Below are 26,820 nucleotides of genomic sequence, written 5' to 3' on the forward strand. Positions count from 1 at the left end.
TAGAATTGGACACATCCCAGGAAGGTAAATTTAATCTTTTTGAGGACTGCTGTTATAGGGTTGAATGGAATACGCATTTGTTTATCTCCTTTGTGATCTTTTTGTCTTCCTGGTGATACATTATGTATTTGTGATACGAAGCATTTCAGCTGTCTTGCTCAATGGCATTGCATTAGCTGATTGTTCAGTCCCCAGATTGCCATCGTTAAACGGCTTTAGCTTCAGCTCTGTCCAATCTGGGACCTGTTAGGGAGAGAAGTGGAACCAAAGAGGCCGGATTCCAACAGAAACAAAGCTGGGATGGAATTAGGGGGAAATCATTCCAGAGCCCAGTGAGTTGAGCTCTGCACTTCTTAATCTTTATCTTTTAAAATATCTGAAGGAATTTTGGTACTTCTTGGCATAATAAGAAAAAAACTGATGCCTCAAAACGTCACACACACAAAAAAAAATTTAAAGCTGCCTGTGGAAAAAGAAAGGAAGACTCTCCCAGAACACACAATTCAGAAAACCATAGTTTATGAGACGCGTGGTGTGTATTTCATGGATATGCAAATGTTATTCTATTAAAGAGAGAGATCTATAGTATATATTTTCACCTAACTATCACAACTTAAGTAATCGGCTCAGGCTCCTATGATGAAATCTTTAATTACCAGAAGTGTGTCATTAGTTAGATGTAGAATGAATGATGGTACTGTGTTTTATTGCCTCACATGATATAGCCATTTGTGCCATAAATTCATTGACCTCATCTTAAATGATGTGTCCTGTAAGACAGACTTGATTCATTATTTCTTAAGTGACAGGTTTTTTTTTTTCTCTAATAATTTTTGCTTCATCAGAAAGATTGCTCTTCTGTATTTTCAGGTCAGTGTTCTGAATTGAAATCTAATAAGGCAAGGATGCACACACATTCACACTCAACGTTACCCAAAACGAGACAGTCATGAACTTTCACGCTATTACCTAAACACTTTAGGATGTTGCGGAAAGCGGAGTTGTAAACAGTAGGCTGTTGCTTTAACCAGAAAGTTTGATGCAATAGAATTTTGCTTTAAAACTTTGATGTCTCAAATTCTTTTTATGTGGAAATAGATAAAATGTGGTGGAGAATTCTCATTTGATAATTGGTTGGATCTATGGGTATTCCTTATTCATCACTGAATTATTAAAAGTGAAGGATATGAAGGAAGGGAGAACATTTAAGTTATATTTAGATTATTTTTTGTGACTCCACTTGAAAATATTTATTTAGCTTGAGGAAACAGAGGAATCCTCTGGAGGCAAATAATTCAATCTGGCAATTTAAAAAGCAATTAAGGATTTCAGAAAACTCTTTCCCCTTATGGTTAAAAAATAAGATCCAAAAGAAATATGCCAGAAAATTTGGCATATTACTTTAATTAGTTTAATTCATTGATAATATTTTTTAGTTTGTGATTAAAGAAGCTATCTTTGATCCTTTCCTTCAAGCTTATAAATTTACATTTTAGGCTTTCTGTGGATGCCTAATATTGAAATAGACTCAGGTGGCTTTATTTCACACAAGAATTTAAATGTTACATCATTACATATTAACTTTACAAAAATGATCAGGTTTTAAAAATAATAACTTACTTGCCTCAAGGTTTAACTACTAGTTTATTTGACCTTTATGTAGATAAGAATTTTGAGGGTCTGGTGGATTTTTGTGTGTTTCTTTTCATCAGAGGCAATTCTGCACTTACTCATAAACTTGTAGACATCTCAACTATGATTAAAAAAAAAATTCCTGTAATTCTAGAAAAACCTGAAAATACCGTTCTGAAACGCAGAAGTATATTAGTATTGAAATTATTCTTCTTGCAACAAGGATTCAGAAATTTGATTATGAGACTACACAGAGAATGAATGTGTGCCAATAAGTATCCGTTATTCGGTCTCACGCCTTGCAGTATATTACCTGCAAATATCAGCGAAAAAAAGAAAGTGAGAAGGAAGAGAGGGGATTTGCACACACAGAGCCACATCTGCCACAAGCGTGTACACCCCCAGTCACATACTAGCATGCCACCACTGTTTACAGTCAAGGAAAGCTGAGAGTTAAATGAGATGAGTAATCAAATGCCCAGCATATGTTGTTTTTGCATTGTTGATGTGACCAATCGTGATTAAAAGTTATCAACTTATAATGCTATCAGTTTACCATAGTTAAAAAAAAAAAAACCCAACACAACATGCATCAACAAAGGAACAACAGACACACCCTCCTCAACAGAAACAAGGTCCCGTTCAGAGCAATATTGGAATCAGTGCTTTATGGAGGAGAGCCTTGAAATCAGGGAACTCACCATTGCGCTGCATTTCAGAATTCTTCCTCTGCTGCTGTAATGACTGAGTGCTAAGCTAAGGAAATGACCAAGAAAAAGAAAGAAAGAAAGAAAGAAAGAAAGAAAGAAAGAAAGAAAGAAAGAAAGAAAGAAAAAGAAAAAATTGTGTGTGTAATTTTTCAGTCAAAAAAGTAAGGCACTGAAAGAACTACTGAAAATTTTGACATCTGTTTATCTGTTTATAGCTATGGCAAGATTACTCATATTAATTCTTGTTTAAAATGCCATATGAAGGAAAGACATTTGTGCAAACAAGAGTCATATTTGAATTGTAGATCATGTCTTCACCATCTGTGAGAGCTGATGGTGTTGCAAAATTAATGTGTTAATGAAATCACAATAATTTCTCCAAAGTAATGGGTTCTGAAGCCGAGAATGACTATTTTTTGAACTTTGATGTCTAGTGATTTCCAATTGGGAAAAGCTCTCAGCCTTTAATTAGTTCTGCAGCCCAACTTTAAAATAAATTTGGTGATATCTTTCGTTTGCCAGGAGTAGATTTGAAGGGGGGGGAAAAGCCATAACAACTTTTGGAAAACGTTCTCTGGTGTTTGAAAAGTTGTTAAATAAGACCGCCTGCCAAGAAATGTCACCAAAAATTCTGACTACTGAGAGAGAGTGGGCAAACAGCTCAAAAAATAATTCTAGCTTGCTGCAACATCACAGGTTGGGAATAGCTAAACCTCACACAGACTTCATGACTAATTCCAAGTTTCCCTTTGGAAGCCAGACATAATGATGTTCCGCGCTTTGTGTTATTGGTTAACACAGCACAACCTTTCCAACTGCATTATTGAACACAGTCAATAGCGTACAGTGACTTTGCGTGAGGAGAATTTTATGGGGCTCTCTTTCAAAGGCCACCGAACTTCCTGGAGAATCCTCCTCTCCACAGGTATTTCCATTTATATTTACAGCGAGCCTCTTTTGACAAGTGCAAATACGTGGGCAGGCAGATAGATGTACGCCTTTCTGTCGGAGCCACCTTTACGTTGAGCCGAAAGGGCACAGCACAGGTTTGGGTGGTGGTGGTGGTGGTGGTGGTGGCGGCAGCGGCTGCGGCGGCGGCTGTTTTTTAATGCTAGATGGTGATAGCTGCTATTCTGAAGAGTTACTATTTAAAAAGCAAGTCTGACTTCCCGAGGAGAAATCATTTTACAAACACTTAAGACTGTTGCCTTTCCGAAAGAAACACTTCAGCCTGTTGGGGAAAAAAAAAAAAATTGTGATAAAGTTTGAAAGAACCCTTATGTGAAACACGGAACACTATCTACCAGAGGAAATTGCTTATCTTGTTTCTCTTTTCTATTACTGTGTTGTAGGTATGTGACTGGTGTAAGCACATAAGACACACAAAAGAATACCTGGATTTTGGGGACGGGGAAAGAAGGCTTCAGTTCTGCAGTGCAAAATGTCTCAATCAGTACAAAATGGACATTTTCTACAAAGAGACACAGGCCAATCTTCCAGCTGGGCTGTGCAGCACATTACACCCTCCCATGGAAAATAAAGCAGAAGGCACCGGGGTGCAGCTGCTCACTCCAGACTCTTGGAATATCCCTCTAGCAGATGCTCGGAGGAAGGCCCCCTCCCCGGTGGCTGCAGCTGGCCAGAGCCAGGGCCCTGGCCCATCGTCGTCCACCACCGTCTCTCCATCTGACACCGCCAACTGCTCTGCCACTAAAATCCCCACGCCAGTGCCCAAGTCCATGCCCATCAGCGAGCCTCCGAGCCTCCCTCCCGTCTCCGTCCAGCCACCCGCTAGCATCGGGCCTCCCCTCGGCGTCCCGCCTCGCAGCCCTCCCATGGTGATGACCAACCGCGGCCCGGTGCCGCTGCCCATCTTCATGGAGCAGCAGATCATGCAGCAGATCCGCCCGCCCTTCATCCGCGGGCCGCCGCACCACGCCTCCAACCCCAACAGCCCTCTGTCCAACCCCATGCTTCCCGGCATCGGGCCCCCGCCCGGCGGCCCCCGGAACCTGGGCCCCACGTCCAGCCCCATGCACCGGCCCATGCTGTCGCCCCACATCCACCCCCCCAGCACGCCGACCATGCCCGGGAACCCCCCGGGCCTGCTGCCCCCGCCGCCCCCGGGCGCGCCCTTGCCCAGCCTGCCCTTCCCGCCCGTGAGCATGATGCCCAACGGCCCGATGCCCGTGCCGCAGATGATGAATTTCGGGCTGCCGTCGCTCGCCCCGCTCGTGCCGCCGCCCACCTTGCTCGTGCCGTACCCCGTGATCGTGCCCCTGCCCGTGCCCATCCCCATCCCCATCCCCATCCCCCACGTCAACGACTCCAAGCCCCCCAACGGATTCTCCAGCAACGGGGAGAACTTCATTGCGAGCGCCCCTGGCGACCCGTCGGCGGCGGGCGGCAAGCCGGGCGGGCGCTCCCTGTCCCCGCGGGACTCCAAGCAGGGCCCGTCCAAGCCCGCGGACTCGCCGCCGGGCTGCTCGGGCCAGGCGCTGAGCCTGGCGCCCGCGCCCGCGCCCGCGCCCGCGCCCGCCGAGCCCGGCCGCAGCGACGTGGTGGACCTGACGCGGCGCGCGGGCAGCCCCCCGGGCTTCGCGGGCGTGCTGCAGGGCCCGCAGGACGGCGTCATCGACCTCACGGTGGGCCACCGCGCGCGGCTGCACAACGTGATCCACCGCGCGCTGCACGCGCACGGCCAGGCGGAGCGCGAGCCCGGCGCCGCGGAGCGCAGGACCTGCGGCGGCTGCAGGGACGGCCACTGCAGCCCGCCCGCCGCCGGCGACCCGGGCCCGGGCGCCCCCGCAGGCCCGGAGGCCGCCGCCGCCTGCAACGTCATCGTGAACGGCACGCGCGCGCCGCCGCCGCCGCCGCCGCCGCCGCCAAGGGCGCGGAGCCGCCGCCCGAGCAGCCCCCCCCGCCGCCGCCGCCGCCGCCGCCCGCGCCGCCCGCGCCGCCCGCGCCGCCCAAGAAGCTGCTGTCGCCCGACGAGCCCGCGCTGAGCGAGCTGGAGTCGGTCAAGGAGAACAACTGTGCCTCCAACTGCCACCTGGACGCGGAGGCGGCCAAAAAGCTGATGGGGGACGAGGCCCTGGCGGGGGGCGACAAGTCGGACCCGAACCTCAACAACCCCGCGGACGAGGACCACGCGTACGCCCTGCGGATGCTGCCCAAGGCGGGCTGCGTGATCCAGCCGGTGCCAAAGCCCGCCGAGAAGAGCGCCCTGGCGCCGGGCGTCATCGCCGCGCCCCTGCTCGGCGCCGGGCCCGAGGACCTGGAGCCTCCGCTCAAACGCAGGTGCCTCCGGATTAGAAATCAGAATAAGTAAAAAAAAAAAAAAAGGAGAAAAAGGTTGGTATGGCCTCCGGGGCTCTCCTCCTGCGCCCCGAGCCGGGTGCACCTGCCCTGCGCCCAGGCGCCGCCGCGGAGCCTTGTTTGATGATCAAGGTTCTGCGAGTCCCCCCCTCCCCACCCTCCCCGGGGCACCTCGGGGTGCTCGCTTGTTCTGATGCAGCGTCATCCCCATTTTACAGCTGAGAAAACCGAGTCGCGGCAGGTAGAGGCCACGCCCCCCCCCCCCCCCCCGGGGTGACCTCTTTAGTGGCGAACCTGACTTGGAACGCCGTCTCCTCAACCAAACCGTTGCTCCTCTGCTCCTCTCCCTGTTGAGGAAGAGGAGGACGTTGGGGAGGAAGGACAGGTTACTTGGGGCCCTTCAAATGTTCAGTCAGGAGGTTACAGGGCCGCCCTAAAAGGGGAGCTGGGCCACACTTCCTGGAGCTGGTGGGCTCATAAGCAGAGTGTCTCGACTCACCAGATTTCCCCCCGAAATCATGGATTCCATCGGCCAGAGGAGAAGAAAAACTAATCTTCTCACGTGCTGATGCCAGCTGACCCCAGGCCACTAAGCGCCATCTCCCTGGCAGAGCGTTAGAAGCGAGGCCCGTGGCTCCTGTTCAGGGAGGGGGGGTCTCTTCCTTCAGGTCCCCCACCAGCATTGCCCAGGGCAGGCCTGCAGCTCGGCTGACCAGCTTTTCAGTCTCTCCTTTTTCGATCCCAGTGGCCCAGTGGGTCACTCACCGCTGCAGACAGTGGAAGGCTTTGGAGGGAGAAAAGGGCCACACCTCCAAGGCGGCTGAGAGTCCCCCTATGTCTGACCCCGTGACCGTGACCGGAGCCCTGCCGACTGCCAAAACGAGCTATTGATAATGAGGCCAGAGTTTCAGTAAGGGGAAGAGGAACTAGCATGCCTAGCACACCCCGCTGGGGCCAGATGTGGCCTCTTTTGATCTTCCCACCACCTGGCGGAATGGGCCTCCTCTGTACCCCACCAAGGAGGAGGATAGGGCATGGAGATGTTGTCCAAATTAGAGCCAGCAAGTGGGGGAACCAGTATGTAACTCAGACCTGCCACACACGCAGGCCTGCTGTCCCAGAAGACGGCAGATGTTAGCAGATGGGCTAACATTCAGTTGAGGCTTCTCGGGGCTTTGTGGAGAGCAGAGGAAGAGGAGTGAACGTTTACTGAGCACCTAACTTGTGCGCAGCTTCTTCCACGAGCTGGGAGACACGGGGGGGGGGTGGGAATAGGACGCAGCGCCTGCCCTCAAGACCCATACAGTCTGGTGGGGGGATATACCCCCAGGGAGGAAGGAAGTCCGGGTGGAAGTGGACCTTCTAGCACAAACACTTGCTCACGTTTGTATGTGTAGGCCTTCTTGTAAGTGTTTTTCAGTAGTATTTATTGGGGTCTGGATCTGGATGGTAATTATTTTTGTCTTTGTTTTACCGATGAGGAAGCCGAGGCATAGAAATTAAGTAATTTGCCCAAGATGCCCAAGCTGGCGAGCAGTCAAGATTCAAATCCAGCTTGTCTGACTCCAGAGCTGCAGTTTCTTCAAACCACTGTAAGAGAACAGGCTAAATGGCCCCTTGATGGCCCCGCTTGATAAAAGCCTTTTATTCGCCTTCGTTGTCCTGAGGAAAGTTCCTAGACTTTTAAAAACCCAGCATACCTACCGGCTTCTCTGAGTGTTGAGACAGTATTCTTTTTTTCTTCTTTTTGACAGTGTTCAATTCTTGTTTTTCCAGCAACAACAGCAAACCTAGAATACCAGCCCGTTACTCCACAGTGGGAAATATAAATGTGGACCAGAACACTTGATGTGGCGTGTCCAGACATTGTCTCCAAGTTGGCATGTTTACGTGGGCACCTACCTACCTTGCAGCCCGAGGTTTGCTTGGGAGGCATAGAGCCAGCTCGAGGGGGCTGCCGGTGGTGCAAGAAGGCTTTCCTGGTCACCATAGGTTGAGGTTTCCTTCCACTGATGGCTTTGCCAGTCGGAGCAGAACAGTAAAAATCGGTTCACCCTCCTTCCTGGGTTTTACACCTACAAGTTCTACTGTCTGAAGACTGATGGACTCAGCCTTCTCAGAGTCGCCACAATTTCCAGTGCCCCTGATGTCTCCACCAGACTAATGTACTCTGGTTAATAAAGCAGTGAGTAGCAGGAAGGTGTGGGACAAAGAAAGCCAGAAAGCATTGGGAATTGTAATTTTTAAAAATGATTCTAATGCCACTCACTCCGACGACATTACAGGAGGAAGGGGAGGGTGAACGATTTTACTTCCATGGCCCGAGTGAGAAGTGACCAGGTCAAGAATAGTGCCACCGGTCCATGAGTAGCATGGGCCCAAAAGAACATAAAAGCATGAACTAGATGATGGCTGTTTGGATGATAAATGTTTCTGAATAAAGAATCAGGCTAGGGTCCTGTAAGTGGACCAGAGTCGTTACTAAAAATATCAACCTGGCTTCGGCCAGCTTCCGAAGATGCAGTGACAAAATTGCCCATAGCCCCTCGAGACTGGAGAGTTCTTTTTATGATGGGTCCCCCAAGAAATTACAGCTTTTCTCTAAAGTCAGAGACACTCAGGCTTCGCCAGCTTCAGCAGGGTGACAAGGCAAGTGATTTAAGACGGAGGGAGGGGGGCGGCGAACTGCCTCTCCTTCACTAAATCACATTTCCTCTTGCCCTCTGGAGTTGCATGTCACCTGGAAGCACAGGCTCAACCCGCCGTAATTCACTCACATTCTCTGACCCTTCCTGATTTTCTGTGCACATGTGGTGCTGTTTCTCTTCGGTGCCTTCAGAAACCCAGCCCATTCATATGGTTGTGGAAATTGGAAATGCATCCGTTAAATAAAGGGCGGCATGGCTTTTGTGCCCTGACGGAGAACACGGATGGTGACGAGTTAGAGCCAAAGGGGAAAGCATGAAACTGGCCTCGGTTGTGGTGGATGAGGTGCAGCTGAGTGATTTCTCCATGTGCTCGTTGGTGACTCATACATTATTTCTCTTGGGGAGGCCGCTGGTAACTTGTCGGGGTTCTTCATGCTTTTTCCCTGGGCCTGCCGTTCTCTTACTCTATTACTGGTTTGTTTATCATGTTAGGCAGATTCAAAGCCGACTTATCTTAAAATCAGTAAGCGAGGCAGCTACGATTTTCTCCAAAGAAACCATCATGTTTGCTAGTTCTCGGCAAATACTAGGTTTGGTGTTTTTTGGGGTTTTTTTGTTGTTGTTGTCGTTCCCCCCCCCCCCAGTTTTGAAGGGCTTCCGTTCCTGGTTACCTGACTTTATGCATTCTCTGTTGATATGATTACAGACGATTTCAACGGGCAGCTAGTGTCTTTGGAGGCAGAACTAATTAGGTTTTAGTCGAAGATTTTGAAAGATTGTAATCTCCCTTTAATCTTCGACTTTCAAGACTCCCAAACGCCAGTTCTGCAGCTTCTGTAGGCTGGAAAGAAAATATTCCCCCAAATAATAAGAAAAACAACGTATAAACATTTTCCAAACTATTCTATCCGCAAAGAATTCCATTTGTAAATGGAATACTCCCATCTTTGTCTTTGCCTTGGAGCTTGGGGGATAGCTGTTTGTATTTGTACATTTTCTGAATTTCTACAGTTTACACTTGTTTATGGTACATTGGGGAGTTCAGAGTAACCATTTGCAAATGTTTGAAGATATTCAAAAGAAAATATCCCCCCCTCCTCGATTTTCCAGGGAAATGACATATTCTAAGTAAAATAATCAATGGAAAAAATGTGTACCATGAGTAACCTTTTCGCCCTCACTTTTTCCATCCCCTTGGAGCAACAAGTCCATACGACTTCCCACCTTCGTGCCTTCCAGATTTCTTACATGTTTCTAAAACAGGAAGAAAATCTGGGACTCTTTTCCCTGGCCCCGATGCCTCAGTGCTTCCTCAGCCTCAGCAGCAGGGGTGCCTCCCACTTTCTGTTTTCTCTGGGAGAGCTGCAGGAGGCAGCCCTAGCTGTGGCTTCTTGGAGTTTAGTTATTAGCCTGGTTATGGAGCCACAGTCCCAGGAAGGACTATTTCAAGCTGGGGGAGCGGTGTTGGCTTCATCAAGAATGCCGAAGGGGCTTCATCAAGAGGTGACAGGTAACTTTTTTTGGCAGCTTAGTTTCTCCAGCTGAGAAATTGGAGAGGGTAGACCGCCTGGGAAGTCAGGTCCATACATTCTAAATACTGCTACGGGTGCCTCCTACAAAAGCAAGGAAAAGAAGAAAACCTGAGAGTGAGGTGAGGAGATGAGTCCAATCAGCGATGTGCTCAGATCCTAGGCCAGACTGGAGATTCTTAACCAACAGTACTTGGTTATGGGGTGTGCGGGAATTGGCCATATAATTCCTGATGTTCGAGTTTGGGCTGTGGGGGTGCGGATAGCTGTCCAGTTCCGGTAGGGGTAATTCAAAGAGCCAGAGAGGAACCACCAGGTCCGCATCATGTACATGGGTGAGTGGGGGAGGACCTGCCCGAGATTCCTGTGATCATTTCAGACTCGTACGGGAGACTTTTCTGGAATGCTCAGGGTCAAGATCTCGTTCAGTGCCGCTGGCTCTATTTTAACCCTTAAAATTGAGGGTGGACAGGGGTGGTTTCCATGTGCAAGCATCTGGCTTTTGGATGTTATTTCAATCAGATTACGATGGACTAGGAAATGACGTACGTGACCGGGTATTTACTTCTTTCAGATGTAGCCATAACCCTCCATCTTTGTGGGGCTGGGACTCGGGTGAGGTGAGACAGTGCTTAGTGTGCAAACTTTGCAGAACGGAGCCTCAGGGGCGTGCAGGTGCCATGCTCGTGCTAGCCTTGCTCCAGGCCTTCCGGCTCATGTGGCAGCTCCCTTAAGCTGGTCTCCTGCTCCCTGGACTAGTCCACGGATGGCCTTCAGCTGCTCCCCCCTGGGATTTCAGAGCCAGTTTTATATACCTGTGCACAAGGCATTTTCTTGGGAGGAGAGGTCCGTAGGTTTTGGCTTCAGAAGTTTGCCTGACATCTCTGAAGGATTATCTTATCACTAAGCCATATCTGAGCTGGAATTTTTCTTGTTGCTCGGAGGAAGCCAATTTAATGGTAAAGCTCCCCTTAAAACAGAATTCTTTTCAGCAGTATTTTCTGTGGACCCGATGTCTGCAGAACCACCGTCCACAGCTCCGTAATGTAGCACTTGCCTCAGAAGATGGCCTTAGTGACCAAAGGCAAAAGGCTGTAGGGACTCTCCATATCCCATGAGCACAAGAAAAGGTAAGCAAGAAAAGAAACAAGCTAGACGCTTCCCAGGCCCCTAGCTTTGGAAGTTTCTACTCCAGTGGGAGACATTGTCCTTCAGTGGAAAAGCTTCCACCCTGCTTTTGAGGCCGAGGGAGCAGGATGGCCAGCACCCAGGAAGTGGACGGCTCAGTAAACACTAAGGCATTGATGTTGCTGTGTCTCGAAGTGCTACCCATTTTCCCCCTCGCTCCCTAGCTCCCTAACTCCCTAGCATGCTTCTTCACCTGGACAGAAGGGAAAGCATTCCATCACCTATTAACAAACCATTGCTCAGGAAGGCACTGGAAAGAAATTCCCCGTCTGATTTCCAATGAATCCTCCCCTTGCCAGCCTGAGCTGCTGCCTGGGCATCATGGTTCAATCACTTACACCTACGTTGGTGCAGACAAGCCTTGAGGAGGGGCAGAGGTATTTGAGGACCAAAATACACCACAGCCCGGGACACTTACCTCATGTAGTGAGACACCTCCGCCCCAGCACGCTGCCTTCTCCAGCTTCTCTTGTGCCAAAGAGGTTGTGCCAAAGGGCCACAAAGGTGGCCGTTGTGTTTTCCTTCCTTCCCCCTGCCCTGCACAGAACGATTTTGTACTCTTCGCTGCGGGTTTCCAGGGTAGCCCTTCACATGTGAATGCGTGTTAAGGCGATGCATTCTGCACGTGTAAACTTTTGGTTTTTAAAGCCTCAAAAGCATAAAAGAAAGCCATTTTCAGAGAAACAGCTCACTTAGCTTTGCAAAAGAGATGATGTGACGTGGGCCTCATTTAACAGGGTCCCATTCTCACGGCAAAGGGGTGGACTCCATCTCAGACGCCAGCTCTGAATGTTAACTGGGTAGGCCTCTCCTCCAAATTTGTGGGTGTCCACAGCATGCTGCCTGACGGGTGGTGGGGTGGGGTTCCCGACTGAGACCGTGAGGCCGTCCGCAGAGGGGGGGAGCCCACGCACATGCACACACTCACGCACACCCACAGATTATTTCAAGGGTCATTTAAAAGATTCCAGTGACAATGACTTGGAGCAAAAGCAAATGACAATAACAACCAAAACTTGCAATCGGCCTCTTGTGCTGTCGAGTGGCTCCTGAGTGCATGACACATTCTTAGATTGGAAACCAGTCAGGTTGCTCCCCAGATCTTTGAACCCTTGGCTCTTGGTACTGAGCTACGGTGTCAGCAAAAGCATGTGCCAGCAGTTCAACCAAGCTGCCCCAATGCCCCCCCTCCCCCAACAGGGAGAGAGGGAACTGCCTTTCCCCGTACCTGTGGGGTCCAGACCGGGGCAAATGGGAGGTGCCCGGCGCTCCCCAGCCTCATTCCACCTGGCTCTTTGGCTGTGCTGCTGGATGTCTCATCATTTCTCCCTTTGAACCTCTGGTGTGTTGGGTCTCTTTGATAGCAAGCTGTGTTTTGTTCTGGGTAAAAAGGGAGGTAAGAATGTGATGGCATTTACAGAACAGGAGGGAGAGACACACTTTATGGACTCATTCGATATGAACCATTGACCTAACATCCCAAAAATGCAATTAAAAAGTATATCTCTCCCTCATTTGCATGGCTTATTTCCCCAGACATGTTTTTGGTATTGAAAATGAATGGTATTCCCATACAACATGTGTCTCAATTTGTAATGATATCCTCCTTGCAGCTGGCTGAGTTCTCGATGTGTTTCTAAAACGTTACTGTCTTAAATTTGAGCCAACCTACACTAACAAATTATCTAGAAGCAAAGTGGCTGAGCTGCATTTGGTGAGAGAAAGGGAAACCTTATATTTCATCCTTCAACTCTTGTTTTGGAGATTCAGACTGTAACATGATCTTCTTCTAAGGAAATCTACACACGCACACTTTAAAAATTGTGCAGATTGGGTGTTGTGGGAGCAAGAACGATCAGGTTTAAGTTTCTCTGCAAAGTTCTGCATCCCATCAGCAAGCCCTTTTGATATTTTAAACCCATATTTAGAGTAATTTCAAGATATTTGGAGCACATGTGGTTAAATGTAAAACTTTGTCATTATGATTTGTTAGATGCTTATACTTTAAATATTTATAAGCCATTTTTAAGTACTTTATCCAAAAGCTTTCTCCCACTGGAATACTATAATTGAGTGGTATCCGAGCATCATTATATAGAGAAGATACAGGGTGAAGTCACTGCAGCATGCATGCACGTTCTTCCTGCTTCTCTGGTTTTAATTCAAATGCTATTTTTAGTAGATTCCACTAATTTTAAAAAAATGTATAAAAAATCATAAACAGGGTTGGTTGTCTGATTTAAAAAAAAAAAATTACCCAGTTCTCCCAAAGGTAAAGTGTTCAACTTGAATCGTTTGTTGTGTCTCACCTCCTTGTCTTATCCTAGGAGTAATTAGTAAAAACTTCCCTGTAGAGGGTTGGGTCTGAATCCGTGTCCACAGGAGTTTGAAGTGCCATATTGCTCCTCTGAAGTGTCTTAGGGGCAATTTATTGGTGGTTAGATCGAACTCTTTATTATTCACCTTTAGCCATCTTGGAAATGAAGACCCAGGATCCCATCTTTATCAGAGGTAGCCTGTTTGTGCACTTCATATGAAAAAGAGGAAAGGAAAAAAAAAGAAAAAAAAACGTTTTTCCACACTCAGAATCCATTTAAGCTTCAGAGGTTATAAATTTCAAACCGACCACAGGCCTCTGGGGCTCACACTCTTTTATGGCTGGCAAAACACAAGTCTCTGGTAAGAACCGGGAAAAGAAGGCTTAAAAAGCCTCATAAACTTGCCTGGACATCTAATAGCTCTCACCAAACAGCATTTTCATGAGTTAAGTGTAAATGAGTCAGAAACATATAGATTGAATTTCTTTTAAAATACACATGGGTTTAAAAATTAAGGCCAAAGTGCTTGGCAAAGTAAGTTTTGGTTTTAGCCAAACCCCAAATGTTTGAAAAAAAGTATTTCTACAATTTGCCAAACCAAAAAATACATCCAGGTCCCTCCATTCCTCTCATTTAATATGATGGCATCATAAACATGGGACTTAATGTCTATTTTCATATCCACCAAGGTTTGAGCAACATGAATCCCAAATCTTAATTGGAAAACTATGAAAGATTTTGGAAAAACATAATGGTTCTGTAAATGAAGATGAGGGGCCACCAGTTCAGAGTTCTGATTTTGACAGCACTCCTCACTGTCTGATCATCTGATCGACTTGTTCTTTGTCTCAGCTGTGTGCATGCACGTGTGTGTGTGTGTGTGTGTGTGTGTGTGTGGCCTATACATAATAATAATAGCTTTTTAAAAAGAATCTGTATTGGGAGTTCTTAATTTATACTTAATTCATATTTTACATTCCACAAACTTAATAAATTCCCCATCATATCCAAATAGAGGGAGGCAGTCCCCTTTTACTTATTGATGGGTCAGAGATGATCTTCATTTGTTTTTCCTAGAGAACAAGACACATCCATTTCTTTTAAAACACATCCATTTTTAACTAATGATATCTAACATTGACTTGGTGCAGGTGTTGTCAAGAGATACAAGGAAGGCAGGCAGGCAAGAAGGAAGGATACAAACAAAAAAAATGGGAGAGGGAGTGGCAGGTGTCCTTGACTTGTTTTGAGGAGCTAATAACCTGCCGAGAGAGACAAGAAATAACCAAGGCAACTTCTCCAAGCAACACGCAGAACTACAAACCACTGTGGTATTGCAGACAGTACACTTTGAGCGAGGGCAGGGGCCGGCGCGGGTCACTCCCCGGGGTCACCGAGTTTCTAGCTCAGGGCTGGCAGACTGGGCCTGCAGATATTTGCTGAATATATGAATGAGAAGAGTCCCAGGAGAGCAATAGCTAACGGAGTTACCCCGATGGGGTTCCATGAGACTTGAAGTCTGGGGAGTGGCGTGGCCTGGCCTTCAGGAGTGTAAGAGGAAGGAATGCAATAGGATGTCAAAGGCCCCAGAGGCAGAGGAGGGTGAGCCCCGTTGGGGATGAGCTCCCCTTTGCCCCGCCTGGAGCAATGCCCTCGTGCCAAGGGAGAGGAGCCCTGGAGGAGGGCAGGTGAATGGGGAAGCCGGAGGGTGCCCGATTTGTACTCTACGCGTTAGGCGACGTCACCATGACCTCGAGCAGAGGAGTGACAGCACGAAATCTGTGTTCAAAGAAAATTACTTTAGCAGCTGTTCGCAGACTGAAAGGAAGCAAGAGAAAGACTGGCATCCCTAAAGCTGATGGCTGCATTCTGATGACAGGCTAATTACCAGTGGTGGCTTCTAAACACTGTGGGATGTTATCGCTACCATGTGAGGGGCGTAGGCCGCCGCATGTACACACCAAGTGTGCACAGCATCGTAGTCGTGCAAAGGGAGGAAGAACTCTGTGGCCAGTGTAGGCCTCGAGGCTTCCCAGCCCATGGTGGAAGGAAACCTCACGACCGATAGACCAGGTCAAAGTCCAGTCGAGGGTGCTGGCTGGGCCCCAGATTGCTGCACAAACAGGGCCTCGGCCCTCCTGATGGGCCAGCCGGCCAGGTGTGGTGCGGGCTGTTGGGCCCTCAGAGGCAGGCAGTGCTCTCCCGGCAGAGGACCTCCGTGCCGATGAGCACAGAACTTGTACAGTGGCTGCAGTGACACCCAAATGCTCTGGTCCTGGACTAAAGAGCAGCCATGACGCTTGGGGGGCTGACTCTACCTCAGACACCTTCTGAGATTTCCATAGCAGCCGAATCCCATCCTCCCAGGGCCTGCAGGTGCTGTCAAGGGAGTGGGATGACCTTTGGAGATGTGCTCTTATCTTTTTCTACTTCCCACACTGTAGATCTTCTGAAGCTCCCACATGCAGTGACAGTGGGCTCCCAGTGGTAAAGGAAGGCAGTGGAATGGTTTCCTGGAAAAGAACATGTGCTCTGGAGTTGGGCCTGCCTGGGTCCAGATCCCAGCAGAGCCATTCAGTAGGTGAGGAAGGACGTGCCATTGCTGTGAGGGACAGGTAAGAAAACATGGACAGTGGAGCACGTCCCAGGTGCCCTACCGCTGGCAGCCACTGTCCCTTCTAGAAAGGCTGCAAGGCCTGAGAGAAGACGACACGGGGTTGGAGTGAGACCTGCTCCAATTGGAAAACTGGCTGTATCGCTTACTGGCTGTGAGGGTTTGGATAAGCTTTATAATCTCTTTGTACCGACATTCTGGTTAAATAATTGTGTCAGCTAATAGTTATTGAGCACACTCTATAGGAGGGCAGTGTTCAAATGTTACATGCCCACAGCAACTCTCTGGGTTACCATTACTGCATCCATTTTACAGATGAAGTAACTGAGGCACAGAGAGGCCAAGTCTCCACTCGGTGTCATCGGTCAGTGAGCGACAGTGCGGGGATTGGGATTTGACTGGCAGCCTGGCTCCAGAGTCCCCATGCAAAATCGCTGAGCATGTCTCGTATGCCAGGAAAATGAAGGTAAAAGCCCCGACCGCAGAGAGTCATCAGGCTCCAGGGTAGATAACCTAAGTTAAAATGCCCAGGAAGTACCTGGCGTACAGCAGGTGCTTGTCATGGGGGCCCCTGCAGCCCAGATCTCGCTTCCCTTGGATGTGTAATGGAAGGTGTAATGAAACACTTCCATGCTGCCAACCTTGGAGGTTCTAGGGAAACCATTCCAGAAACTCTAAGATGTCTGGTTCTACTTTTACAAGTAGAGACTGGGACAAACAGAGCAAAGGCTCAAGGTCAGAGTGGCATAGCCAGGATTAGAACCTGAGTCCTCATCTGCCTTTCCTCTCAGTGGGACACCAGATATGACCAAAGCTGCTTGAGTTACACACCCCTTGCCAAGAACCAGAGGCATATTTTTGCCACCCATGGTATTGCTTCCTCCCGTTGGGCAGCTGATCGCAGAGAGGAAGTAAGTCGTACCTCAACATCTGGGGTCGGGAGGGTGAAGGGTTGCAGAGAAGCAATCATTAACCACATTCTCCATCTCCTTGGCTCTGGGGGTGCCGGGGTGGGACGGTGGGGTGCTGGGGAGTCAGTGTGCTTGCTCTTAGATTGTGTGGTGAAGTTAGTTTCCTTGAACATGAAGTGTGTCTCTCTTCTCTCTCTCTGGATATATATATATATATATATATATATATATATATCCATCTCCCTCCTCTACTAATGGACTGGCTGTAAAGAAGAGACAAAGTGCTAGAGAAACCACCTTTCCAGATCCCACCTGAAATCCTAAAATGTACTGTTGCCCATAAACCATAGCTACTTGCCACATAAAGCTGCTTTTTGCTCTTGGATCTTTTTCTTCTTTTTAATCTAGAATGCCTATGTTCAGATAGTATACATATAGAGAGGTAACAAACTCAGTCTTAACACAATAAACATCTATTTGTTTTTTGTTCAAGGCGGAATTTGTAGAAGACACGTGAACCAGCATTAGCTACTTTGTGTATTAGACAAAACTTGAACGAAAATGTAATTATAATCCCTTATCAAATAACTCCTCAGAGTTCTTGTTTCTAAAGCAAAGGACCTGGACCAGGTATGCCTCTAGGGCCCTTTAAGGCTCTGACACTACAACCCCTGCTTGTTGGGAAGGAAGGGGGGCGATGAAACCAGGACTGGGGGAAGCACTCCCTGGACGGGAATGTGGGATTTGGGGTCAAAGGAGCTGGACTCAAGCCACTCACTCTGCCTCTAGCTAGTGACCTTGGCCAAGTAAGCTTCTTGACCTTCCTAGGAAAGTTTCCTCATCTGTAAAATGGGGACATTAATAAATACCTAAATAGCATTGTTGTTTCAATGAAAAAAGTGTGTAAGTGAAATAAGTATATAAAATATGCTTGTTTTCAAGTGGAATAAGCATGTAAAAGTGCCTCGTGCAATATTTCCTATAAAGTAGGTGCTCACTAAAAACTTGACTCCTTTCTTTGGGGGCAAAAAAAAAAAAAAATCCAGCTTTCCAAACCATAATGGCAGTGTGTTCAGTCTGAAAAGGCAGGGGGCACAGAGCTCTCGCCTCATCTTCAAAATTTCCTGCAGAACATTAGCTCTATTAGTAAGTCTCCTTTATTTTATTTTTCTCTTTTTTGAATGGATGTAGCCACCAGCTCCAGCGGGTTAGTGAACATGTGCTCATGAATCCCTGCATGCTTTTAGGAAAGGGCCAGACAGGGTCATTTGGTTTGCTCTAACTCCCAGGTTCCAGAAAGATTTGAGGTATTTAAAGAAGATGTTGAGAAGGACTTGTATGAGTGCACACAATGGGGTTCCGTGGTTGAGGGCTCTTTGTCTCCTAGGAACTCGCAGAGGTCAGCGAGAAAGGCGGTGACCGCTTATGAGAATAAACAGGCCTCTGTACCCATTTAATTCATAGAAGCAGCCAGGCAAAGAAAACCAAACTTTTAATTTGTAAAACAAAGAATTAAGGATGGAGTTATCCTAGTGGGTGGTCTTTATGGTTGTGATTTTTATTGATTAAAAAGTAAAATAGGAGATATTGCTAAAGGAGACAATAAAAAGAAAAGGAAGGCCTTAGGTTTGGCCTAATTTTTTTTCTCTGTTAAACATACACGGGCCTCGGCTTATCGGCGCTGTGGGGAGAGTAGCACGGTGGTGATGAGGTTGTGGTTCAGACCAGAGCTCAGCGAGCTGTCACCCTTGGCTCCCACCCCCCTCTCCCCACCACTGGTTATTTCCCATAACAGTCACGCTAGGAAGGAGAAGGGATGTTTTTCACCAACTAATGAGCTGTCAGAAGAGAGGTGCCATCTACTTCATAAACGAAAACCGTTTCCAATCGTGGCAAAAGCCATTTCCAAACTTTCGCGAAGCAATGATCGATGGGGGAGAGAAGGAACCGGTTTTTGGCAAAACCTCACCAAGCTGTAGCCTCTTCTGGGAAGGGCCTGCCGTGGAGACCACTATCTGGCATCACGCTTGGGTTTATCAGCTCACGCAGGTGACTCTGCTCATTGACCGCAGGGCTCTACTCTTGTGAGTGTCCCAGAATAGCTGCGGCTACCTGAGAGCAGTTCAGTCCTCAGGGACTCATTATTGTCCCAGATAAACAGCGTGGCCGAAGCCAGCACGTAATGGCTGTATTTAACCGTGCTAAGTGATGGGCCGACGTGCCCGAGTGAGCCGCATCACTGCGGGGCTGGGGTAAATGGACAAGGGCCAGCCGGCTCAGCAGTGGGCATTTCTTGCACATTGTAGAGTTGATGCCACAGGATTTTAGGCTCCGGGAATAAATATGACAGACATGGGGAGCTTGCCTTCTAAACAGGTAAGACAGGACAGGCGTTCAGGACTTTGATTATGCTAATTACAAAGGTATCTAAGGAAGGAAAGAAGAATAAAAGTCTTGAAAATGGGTAAGTGGAGGCAGGCTTCCTGGCAGATGTGGACGCTTGTACCAGCTTACAAATGTTGGGATGTAGAATAGGACAAACATTTTTCTCTGGACACATAATTACTTTTGGGAGTGGTTGTGTAGAAATTATAAAATCTCCTTTTAAATGCAGCCAGCATAAGTCTTAGGCTGTACAGGCCAAAGGAGAAAAGGTGAGAATGGTTGTATTTTGACAGTAGCAATATTGAAGACATTTATTAGTATCCAGGCACATTGTTTTTTTCCTCTGTAGTTCTCTGAAAATTCTTGTGTGGGGGCGGGGGATGAGTAACTCAATCACATTCTTAGCAATGCTTTCCTGATGTCAAAAAGGAAAAGGGGGCCACCTGGGGGGCTCAGTCAGTTAAGCATCCAACTCTTGATCTCAGCTCAGGCCATGATCTCAGGGTTGTGAGTTCAAGCCTTACACTGGGCCCCGCACTGGGTGTGGAACCTACTAAGAAGAGAGAAAAAAAAGAAGAAGGAAGAAAGAAAGAAAAATGTGCCAGGCAGGCGGAGCCTCAGTCACTTGGTTATGCGTTGCTAAGGAAGATACTTCATTCTTCTGACCTGAAGGGACGGGGGCGGGGGGTGGGGTGGGTGGGTGGGTGGGTTGGAATCCAGAAGGCACCTGGCCATACAAGCCTGCTGGAGACCACACATCGTGCAGCCGGCCTTCAAACCCGGTACATGCATGGTATGCGGGATGGGTTGTGTGCGTGTGATATTCCTTGCAACAGGACCCTGGGTACTAATACAAAATACAACCATTTACAAAATACAACCCTGGGTTGTCCTGCCTTCAGATGAACCCCTGACTCACAGGAAAACCCATATGTGAGGCACAAGTACAGCCACTTCCCTAGACTTCCTTGCTGTAAGGGACACTCCAAAATCCTCTGCCAGAGAGCTCTGTGTGTGTGTGTGTGTGTGTGTGTGTGTGTAATTAATAGAAGTCTCTGAAACTTTGGGCTTGGGGGTTCAGAAATTACTAGTTCTCCTTACGCGCTGTTAACAGATTAATAGTCAACTGCTCAAGTTTATAATCCCCTATAATTGACACTGGCTTTGATCCGAAGATCCTACAGTCACAGAACTTGATAGATAGAGGATATAATAAAAAATCTCACAGAGGCGCCCACTGCACAGAAGAGGAATCAAGGCTTGGGGAGGCCAAGGAAGGGGACGTGCTGGATGGGGATGGGTGTCTGTGTCTCACTTATCATAGTAATTTCCCCTTTGCTCAGATCAATAAATTTAAACTGGATTTTCCATAAGATCCCTCTGCTTGGCAAGGGCAAAGGTAGGAACTAGCCCAGGCTCTGGAGCTTTCTCATGATCACTTTCTAAAACTGCAAGCTCGCTTCCTCCCCACTCTTGAGTTTCATAGTTTGCATACCAGTCACTTCTGGGAGGTGAAGCCCAAAGCTAGGTTGTCCATTTCCATTTGATTCTCGGGTCCCCAAGAAGGGGGCTGCCCTGCACCAGCCAGAGGAGCCACAGGAACGGATGAGGATGACCTCGGTACCACCCCCTCCTCAAATGTCACCAGCAGAGAGAGACTTGCACTGCCACCATCTGGCCTTTGTGGGTGTCCCAGACGTGGCAAGTACGTGGTGGAGGGAAGGAAAGAGCACAAATTGTCTACTTTGCCGTTCTCTTAAAATAAGCTCGGTGTGAGGAGCTTTCAGAGCAGCAGGAATGGGGTTGCAAAAAATAGAGTGTGGTGCAGCTGCACCCTTTAGAACTTGGGGGGAAAACACATATTATTTACCAGACAATAATAGATACCAGAGAATAATAATGATTATTATAGTGTTTGGGATGGCAAACGCTGTAGTTAAGGTTGCAGAATGGCTCTCATTATAATCCCGTTTTCCCAGTCCCTTATGAAAGCCTTGAAATTTTCTCCAAGTAGGCTGATGCTGCCCATGTTTGGCCTTTGTCCAAAGGTGATTTGAATATAAAGAAACTCATTGGAGAAAGATTCCTCTTTTTGAGGTCATGATCACATTAAAGAAAAAAAAAAAAGCCACATCCTTCAAAAAAGCAATCACGACATTCTCAAGTAAGTCCTTCAAAATGGTGGTGTTTCCCAGTCCCTGGAAGAAAGCATTAAAACACATTTTTTAAAAAATTCCCTTTTCCTTTTTAAAGAAAGGATTTGGAGTCCCCCCCCTCCCCGCCGACTACAAGATTTGGTCACTCTTGGGCCCAAGCCCAGAGGTGGGGACGGTTTTCCTCCCTGCACAGCAAGTTCCAGTCTATGCTCCCTAAATGGAAAAGAAACTGCCCCAGAAGAAGCTGCACTTGTGTCTTTGGATCCAGTCGTGATTTCTGAGGCTCCTTTCCAAATCTTTATGACCTCTCATTTGATGGCAGCTCTTGGCATTCTTATTTCTGTGTCCCTTCTTGCCATTGTCTCACTCTCAAAAAAAAAAAAAAAAAAAGAGCAAGAGCAAGGAAGAGAAAGAAGGAAAGAAACGAGAGAGAGAGAGAGAGAGAGAGACAAGAAAGGAATAAAAATGAGCTCCTTTTTCAGAGATAAATATCCACATTTCCAAATCTGACCATGCCAAATGAAAAGGTTTCCATGGCCTTGTAATTCCACCCCCATTGCATACTTGTGGTGTTTTGCATTTTCACTTTGGTTATTTAATATACATATTAAATACACACGGATCTGGTGATTTAATGTGATTTGGGGAACTCAGGCATTTCCTGTCATGCACATTCAGATTTTCAAACCTTGTTTTTGGCCGATCATTATTATCGTTACCATTAACACCAGGACTTGGATAGCAGGGTCTAAAGCGCAAGCTTGTACTTAGTCCTCCCAGTGGGCACTTTGACCTCCTCATACTTTGCCAAATTCATGCTACAGACACCCTGAGCGAGGCTGCGGGTCTCTCTGTGGCCTCTCTTTCTTCATCTATAAAATGCAGCAATTATACTATCTCTGGGGTCCCTTCAAGTTTTAAATTCTATCACCTCTCAGAAATTACGTGTTCGTTGTTCTAGGAATAATCTCAGCCGTTGTAAAGATGTTTACGAGTCCTCTGTCACCACCTCATGTCAGTCAGATTTTACCCATTGGCATTTCTGGCGTCCTCACGTATCTGCAGGAAAAAAGAAATTATTTTTATTTTTATTTTTATTAATTTTTTAAAAGGTACAGTTTTGAGGGGAGGGGACGGGGGCTGCTTGACCCTCATCCCCTCGGCAAATGCGTGTCGAGCTGAACCAGGGCCTGGGTGTGGAGATGCGGGCAGAACGGACGCGGCCCCGAACCCCAGAGACTTCACAGTTGGCCCAGGTCTCGGCGGCTGTTTACGAGGAGTCCCTGAGTGTCCCCAGCAGGTTCTGTTTCAAACCTTTCACTTGGTAGCAAGTGAAATAAGCCGGTAGGGATGGAGAGGCCGAGCCTGAGGAACATCTGTGGTAAAAGCTGGGGTGGGCCTTCTCCAGACCCCGGCCTTCCTCGGTGAACCGCCCCGCTCGGGCCCTCTGCCCTGGGATCCCAGGCCTGGGGGCTTGTGGGCTTCGGGTCTCCGTGCTGCTGGTGGGCCTGGCCGTCCAGGGCCCGCGGACAGCGGCCTTCCTCGGGCTCCTGGGCCTCTGCAGGAGGCCTCTGAGGAGACAGCGCTTCCTGCGCTGCAAAGCCCATCCCTAGGCTTCGCCCCTTCGCAGCAGCAGCCCCCAGAGCCCCTACAGTGGAGCACAGGGGTGAGGTCTGGAGGCCCAGGGCCCCCCCACCGCGGTGGCCCGGGCCTGGCTTTGGGGGTGACCTTGGGCGGGAAGGCGAGGGCAAAGGTCACCGGGCGGCAGGGGCTGCTGCTGTGGTGTCCGGGTGAGGTCGGGGCGCCCCCAGGAGCCGCCACCCCAAGCTGGCAGGGCCCACCCTGAGCAGAACCGGGGGTTGAAGGCCCGTCCCAATCTGCGGCGCTGCTCTGGCTCCGGGCACTGGTGGCCGGTCGGGCCTGAGTGGGCCTGAGTGGGCCACTGGGTCCCGCCTGGGTTCTCCCCGCTTGGGGTCGGGCTGTGGTGTGGCCCAGTGGGTTCTGACGGGCCCCCCTTCTTCTCTCTCTTCTCTCCCCCCAGGAACGCGCACTCACAGGGTACCTTGCGTGGAGAGAGGGCGAGAGCACACCGCGTCACGCCACCCAGTGACACCAGCTGTCAGCTCAGCACCCCTCGGGCTAGAACTCAGACAAATAAAGGCGCTTCCTGTCGTTGAGCAGCTGAGGAAGCGGCCTCCCTCGGCGGCCCCCAGCCCAGAGCGGCCGCCCTGCCCGGCTCGGACCCACCCCGCGGCCCGGCCTCCTTGCCGCCACCGGCTCGCTTCTCCCCGGAGGAACTTAGGGATTTCGCCCCTGGTTTTGGGAAAACAAAACACCGACAAGCCACACGGACCAACCAACGTAGGTAAATCTCCCCGCTCCGTCTTCGAGGCTCAGAGGGTGAGGCTGGAAGACGATACGACTTTGAAAACACAAATCTTTTTTTAGGCATTTAAAAAAAAAAAAAAAACACAAAACTGCTGTGGTTTTGCTGCTACACTAAGAGTCGTGATTTGCATTGTATGGTTTTGGACCTATACTGTTCACGTTTTGAAGGCGGAGAGGGATCGCGCTGGAGCCCCAACCCCTCCAGATTCATCTCTGTCCCGCCCAGGATGCACTTTTAAATGAAGAGTTAGAATATTTTATTGGCTAATATACTTTTTCTTGTTATTTTTACAAAGGCCACCTTTATCCTTTTTAATGCCATATTTTCAGTGTTACACTTTTATGGCTTTTAATTTTTCGATTTGACAGATGTAAGAAGCAGCATGAATAGTTTATACTGTGGTTTTTCAGAGACTGAATGCCAAGAGAACTCGGTAAATGTTTATTCTTCTCAGCTTTCTCTTTAAATTCTCCTAAATAGCGCCCCATTTGGGAACACAGCAAGAGTGTTGAACTGAAGACCAAAATGCCCTCAAGGTGTAAAATAATCCGAGGGGGAATATTTGCTGGGCGTCACGAAAGACTTGGATGAAATTTCAACCCTGATGGTTTTCGGTGATCCAGGAAGTCAGTGAAGCAATCTCGCTATGCGCAGAGCCCTTTCATGATAATTAGAATGGTATGGACGAACCAGTGAAAACAAGAGGGAAAGTGAGAAAGATCACCCATGATTCTGTTTCACTGTTTGCTTTCTCCTGTCATGGTTAAGAGAAATGTGCAATTCAATCCTCAATCAGTGGGTGGAGGATAACAGGGTAGATTTTCTTGTGTGCACTTGTACAGTCGTAGCTGCGAGTCCAGAAGTCCTCTAGAGCATGTGTACTGACACTGAGTTGGTGAGACAGTCGTGGAGTATCCCATTCTGATGAGTACAGAGAAAAAAAAAAAAAAGAGAGAAAAAATAAGGGAAAAAAAATCAAAAAAAAAGAAGAAAACTAAAAAAAAAAAATCAAATCACCTTGTGATTCAGTGTATCTGTTTACTAACTCAGATAAAGCAATTGCTCCCTGTTGAGGGGTCCAGGTGCCCCCCCCACCCCGCCCACACAGGCCGCCGAGCGAGCGAGCGGGGAGGCAGGAGGGGTGGCAGGCGGTGGGCGGGCGAGGCCGGGACCGTGTCGCGCCGGCCTTGACGCACCCCGGGGCGCGTGGATGCCGTGTACATACTGTATTTCTATATTCTCCTTTGTACAGAGTCACTTAACAAGTCAAGCTACTGTTTTACAGGTGCTCCTTATTTATTAGAGCTGTGAGAGCTTGGGGGACACACCTGGCGAGCGAGCTCGCTTTTTAAAAATGAAATTGGGGGGCAGGGGAAGGGAGGTGGGAGGGAGAGGGAAGCTCGAAAGCCCAGGGAGAGATTTATAAAAGAGAACAAAAGGAAAAACTTCCAGCAACAAATTAAACAAACAAACCAACCCCAACACCAAGCCCACCCCCACCCCCCATCCCTGCCCCGCAGGAAGCACAGCCCCTCCTCTGGGTGCTCACTCCCCTGTGGGGCTCCCGACATTCTCCTCTCTCCCTGACTGGTGTCAGCTTCATCAAACAAAAATAAATCTCTAAGAAAAAAAAATGCACTTACATGTGCTTATTTTGCTTTTCTCATTATTATGACTATTGTTGTTTTCCTTGTTACAGAGGGCGCTCATTTCTTTCCTCCAGGGAAACAATTTTAAAAAAAATAAAGGTAGGAAGTTTTAAAAGATGCTGAGATATAGGGGTGACGCTGGCTTTCCCCACCTGCTGCGTGTCATGCTCGTGTACAAAGAGCCCGCTGGCCTGTTCGAGGGTCTGCTTCCCCTGCATACCCTTTGCTGACAACTGGAAGGTACATGTGCAGTGAGGCCCTGGACCTGCCGACTGTGTGGCCCTCCCACCCGTCCTCCGGGTCCTGATCAGGGTTTGGGGTGGGGGGTGGGATTTGACTCCAAGGAACACCATCCAGTGGTTACAAACCTCCCCTCTGGGGTTCATTCCTACCAGGACACCATCTCAACCCCCCCACCCCGGGTTGTTTTGACTTTTTATGAATGGATGGGTCCGTCTGGCTTCTGCTGGGTAAGTGAATCAAACATCAGAACACTTCTAAGGGGGATATAGCACATTAGTACCTAGTTCTGGCCCAGCTCAACCCGTCTCATCCTCTGAAGCCTGGAAGGGTGAATTGACTTGCCGAGTCCCACACGGAGCGTGGTTGAACTTATCAAAAGATGTAGGCACTCTCCGCAGTTTCTTCTGAGAGACCTTCCTGGGAGTGGATTCTAGAAACCAAGTTTCTTTCTTTCGTGGAAACGGGGAGTCTTGCAGGCCCCTGGTGTGGGGTTGTGTGAATGACGACAGCTCGGTCAGAGCTCGGTCAGAGCTCCGTAGGCCCGGCTGAGGACAGGCCGGGGGACCGGGACACCCCTCTGTGGTTGTCTGGTGCAGAGTCCCAGATAGCGTTACTCATCCGGACGTGGCCCTAGACACAGTCACCCAGGATGCTGATTTTGCTTTTGTCGTAATCCCAGATTGTTGAGCAAACATTTTGACCCCTCTGGAAACAAAAGATACCTTTGTTCCGACAAGAAAGAATTTCCTGGCATCTCATTAGACATAAGCACACCTTTTCCCTTCCTTTCCTTCTCCTAATCTCGGTGTTCCCTGGATACAAAATCCTCTTGGCCTATCGACACCGTGTCTAAAGAGAAATAGCAATCGTAATGCCAACAATTGTTAGCACGTGTTGAGCGTATGTACATTGGCCTCATTTGATCCTCGGAGTAAGCCTATGAGTGAAGGTCCTATTATTTTCCCTTTGTTATAAAAGAAGCAGCAGAAGCTCAGTGAGTTTAGTAATTGCCCAAGAACACCCAGCCAGTGAGATGCAGAATGGGATTCAAAGCCACGAGGTTTGGTGCCAGAGCCCAGGCCGCGCATTCCATCTGGAGAAAAACTGATGACATCTTCACGAAGAGTCAT

General features: G+C 48.5%; 1 protein-coding gene across 1 annotated transcript in view; it reads left to right on the forward strand.

Moving 5' to 3' along the window:
• SOBP (sine oculis binding protein homolog) overlaps nt 1–25,417 on the forward strand; it is a 163,545-nt gene extending 138,128 nt beyond the window's left edge. The window contains 3 exon segments of the mRNA XM_055330696.1: nt 3,695–5,200; nt 5,203–5,696; nt 23,451–25,417. Coding sequence (XP_055186671.1) covers nt 3,695–5,200; nt 5,203–5,673 — 1,977 coding nt within the window. The 3' untranslated portion in view covers nt 5,674–5,696; nt 23,451–25,417.
• Nucleotides 25,418–26,820: the final 1,403 nt, after the last annotated feature.

Source organism: Nyctereutes procyonoides, unplaced genomic scaffold (assembly GCF_905146905.1).
Source record: "Nyctereutes procyonoides isolate TBG_1078 unplaced genomic scaffold, NYPRO_anot_genome, whole genome shotgun sequence".
In the NCBI taxonomy this organism is placed as follows: Eukaryota; Metazoa; Chordata; class Mammalia; order Carnivora; family Canidae; genus Nyctereutes; species Nyctereutes procyonoides.